Genomic DNA, 3,815 nt, shown 5'->3' with positions numbered 1-3,815 from the left:
CACCATGATAATTCTCCTGAAAAAAATGTCAGTCCGGGTTAGTTCTGAATAAATCATATAAAATGCATCAAAACCATATAAAAGTATTGTAAAAATAGGCAAACATTGCATGAATACTTCATAAATTATCGATACATTGTAGACGTATCATGATGCAGGCCCAATAGTATATGCTAACAATCAATCAACCTGTTTTCTTCTCGGACGGGCTGGTTGGACCTTATGCGGGCAACCAAACACGCCCTTAGCGCAACTCCAAGCGGGGCGCATTCATCGTCTCGCGTCCATTTGGGTCCACGTGGCCACAAACCACGACCCAACGTGACCACCCATTTCATTAATCTATGAGTTTCGTATTTATGAGGATGTAAATCTTTTATAGATTTTGGTCACGTTTGCGTTCACATGGACACGAGACAGACATGTCGCGTGTCCGCTTGGTGGCCTCCACGGCCCCATGCTCCAGCCGGCCAACCACCACATGCTGGTCATTTTTAAATGCCACACATACGGGGGCGGCCCACTCCTCTCCTTCCGCTACCCCACCCCCTCCCAGTCACTCGACAACGACCCTAATCACCACCACTGCCCAGCCGAGAGTGCAAAATGTCATGGAAGTGGATCCGTGGGAAGACCGGGAAGCACAACCACGAGGTCGACTCCTCCTCGGGGCGGTGTGACACGACCCCATTCATCATCACACTCCCAGGGCTGCGGCGCCTCAGTGGGAACACATGTACGTGCCCGTTGACCAGTGCAAGCGCTATCGGGAGCAGGCCATCCCCCGTGCCCTGGTCGGACTTACACTTGTTGAACGGCTCACATTTGAACCCGGAAAGGGTTCCAGTGTTAGTTGTTCTGGCCTCCAAAAGCACGCGGGAGGCGGAGATCCCACGCCATTGTGCTTAGCTCCTCAACAACCTCCGTCACGACCCAATGCCCACCCAAGACAACCTATATTGGGACACCTAGTTCCACGACGAGCGCAACCAACGGCGTCGGTCGTGCTTTGCCGCTCCAGCGCCGCGATGCGCACGTGGTCCAATGCATGAGCCACCATGAAAACCCGTGGTGAAGGAGGAAGAGGCCACGGAGGACAACGAGGCCCTCAAGAAGGCCCTCGGGGGACTCCTAGCTCACCCAATGTGTGAGCTGCCACTGACGCTGGCCGCGTCGGTCATCGCGCCCCACCCTCGGCTCGAGTTGGAGCAACTAGAGCCGTCGCCACTAGCGTTGATGGTGGGGAACGTGTTTGCGTGGACATCCATGGCCCCTTGCATGCCCGAGTGGGTGGAGCCGGAGCAACATGAGGCGCCAACTACGCCACCACACACGCGGTCACTGGGAGCTATTCATGGTCGGCTCTGGTCTACATCAACCTCATCAATGATGACAAGGGTGAAAACTAGTAGACTAGTAGATGGAGGTATAATTTATTTTCTTTACTTATGTTTTTATTTAATTAATGTAAACAAACATACTTTTGGCGGATTTTTTAGTTTCAAATTTAGCCAAAAATTAAATGTGGTCTCTCACACTTGATCGCACTTGCGGGCCGGCGAACACTCGCAAACAGTCCGTTTGACCACCCAAATGGGCAGAAAACAAACACAATGTGTGCCCTTAGGAGAACTCTACCAGAATCGTTAATATAATCGTCATCTTGCACTTCGTTGACACAATTTATGAAACAAGGATGTCATCGGAAATATCGTGGCATACATGTCCTAGACAACATGATCATCAAGGAAGAGAGTTATTCCTATCCACATTGACTATAAAAATATTGGCACAATCGTCTCGCCTTACATAACCGCTTCAACCATTTTTTTTAGGCGTACCAATAGATTGAAGACCGGGTCATCAATCATCAGTTGAAGGAGGATTTTATTGTGCCTACCTCGGAGACAACATGTTTAAATTTCTTTAGAATTCTATTTATTTTTACTTGAATAATTTATTCAATTGGACTATTTGCCGTATTCCTATTAATGTTTGTAGTAATATTTGTTGAATGATTGTATTGTTTGACCTGAATTATTGTAATAATGCACAAAGCAAAAAACATATATATATATATATATATATATATATATATGAATGATTTGTATGTTTGGTCTGGAATCCACCTTACACATAGGAAATTTATAAAATGCAAAGAAGATCGATCTGCAACGTCGAATCAGCGACATGTTTTCCGTGTGAATCCAGTTTATTTCACGTCAGCAGAAGCAAGCACCGAGCGGAAAATGCTGCTCAGGTCTGCGTGGCACATCCACACTTACACAGTCATCATCGATGAAAACGATCAACGAATAAACCTAGCAGCACTAAAATTATTAACCGACACGTACGCATGCGCGACACTGGCGCGCACGGATCAGAGTCTCAGCATGGAAGTAAAAGAAGAAATCGGACCAAGGCCTGTCTACGGTTCAGCGCCTGGCGGGCGCGGGGTCGGCCTTGATGCCGCTGGCCGGGTCGGGGTCCACGGGCGCGGTGGCGCCCCCGGCGGCCGCCGAGGCGGCGTCCGTGCCGGCCTCCTTGAACGCGGTGGCGCCGGTCACGCCGGCGTTCTTGGCCGCCTCGGCGCCGCCGGCGACCTCCTTGGCGAAGGGGATGGACTCCGCGCTGCTGTCCGCGGCGGCGAGGGCGGCGAGCAGCAGGAGGGCCGCGAGGGCGAGCGCGCGAGACATGACGAGGGTGTGCGGCGGCCGGACCGGTGGTCGAGTGCTCGAGTTGCTGGCGGTGCGGGGACGGGAGAGGACGGTGCACCGTGCTGGAGCGTGGGCGGGCGTATATATATGCAGGCGCGGGAAGGGAAGGGCAAGGTCCGCCGCGGCGCGCGGCCATGGTGCGAGCGAGGGGCTTGCATGGTTGGCATTGGTTGGTGATCGCGTGGACGTGTGCCCTTGGTCGGTGTGGTTCTTCTTGCGTGCTCATCGCTTGACCATTTCTTGGGTATTCCAAGCCTCTTGTGCTGCGTAGCATGCATCTTTACTTGTGGCCGTGCAGAATGTTAGGGCACTACGAGCATACGCCGCTAAGTGCATTACACCTGGACACCTCAAATTCCGCCCATCAAACGCGCGCGGACGCATCCGGATGATCCCTCATATTTCATTCCATGCCTCCATTTACCTCATATTCGTACTCTTAAATCCATACAAAGTCATACACGTCGATGATCCGATAATAAATGTCACATGTAAAATAAATGTTGGTACCGAACATAAAAATGGTTTACATCAATTTTATTTGAAGTGCACAATCAACCATCTGCTCTTTTCCATTGTGAGTCCACATATGGTCCACCAGATCATTAAATAGTTGCGTGTGCACGTGATGATCTCGGAGATTCTGATGCATCTGCAGAAAATCCATAAGCTGCATTGCATCTTGATCTTCAGGGATTTCAACTTGTGCTCGAGGTGTTTCAAAATCGTTGGTTTGGGCTACGCCATCATCCTCATCCTCGACGATCATATTATGCAAAATGACACAACATGTCATCACCTGTCACAAAGTTTCTTGTTCTCACATCATTGCAACACCACGAACAATTCCCCAACGCGCTTGCATCACTCCGAAAGCCCTCTCCACATCCTTCCTAGCTGATTCCTCTATTATTGCGAAGTGCTTTTGTTTTGTGCCATGTGGTTCGAATATGGTCTTCACAAAATGCAGCCCACTGAGGGTATATGCTATCGGCAAGATAGTATCCCATGTAGTAGTCTTGATCGTCGACGGTGTAGTTGCATGGAGGTGATTCCCCGTTGCAAAGCCTCCTGAACGTCGGAGATCGTTGAAGCACG

General features: G+C 50.2%; 1 protein-coding gene across 1 annotated transcript; it reads right to left on the bottom strand.

The window, feature by feature from the left end:
• Positions 1-2,193: 2,193 nt before the first annotated feature.
• LOC123400056 lies at positions 2,194-2,770 on the bottom strand. The gene has a single exon (XM_045094454.1). It carries the CDS (start codon positions 2,694-2,696, stop codon positions 2,436-2,438), a length of 261 nt encoding a protein of 86 aa, XP_044950389.1. The 5' UTR covers positions 2,697-2,770; the 3' UTR covers positions 2,194-2,435.
• Positions 2,771-3,815: the final 1,045 nt, after the last annotated feature.

This window comes from Hordeum vulgare, chromosome 5H (genome assembly GCF_904849725.1).
Source record: "Hordeum vulgare subsp. vulgare chromosome 5H, MorexV3_pseudomolecules_assembly, whole genome shotgun sequence".
Lineage (NCBI taxonomy): Eukaryota > Viridiplantae > Streptophyta > Magnoliopsida > Poales > Poaceae > Hordeum > Hordeum vulgare.
Note: the sequence above shows the minus strand (reverse complement) of the source record. Positions and strands in the feature narration are given on the sequence as shown.

Coding starts and splice junctions, on each gene's coding strand:
- LOC123400056 (XM_045094454.1), bottom strand. CDS start 2,696: ATGTCTCGCGCGCTCGCCCTCGCGGCCCTCCTGCTGCTCGCCGCCCTC.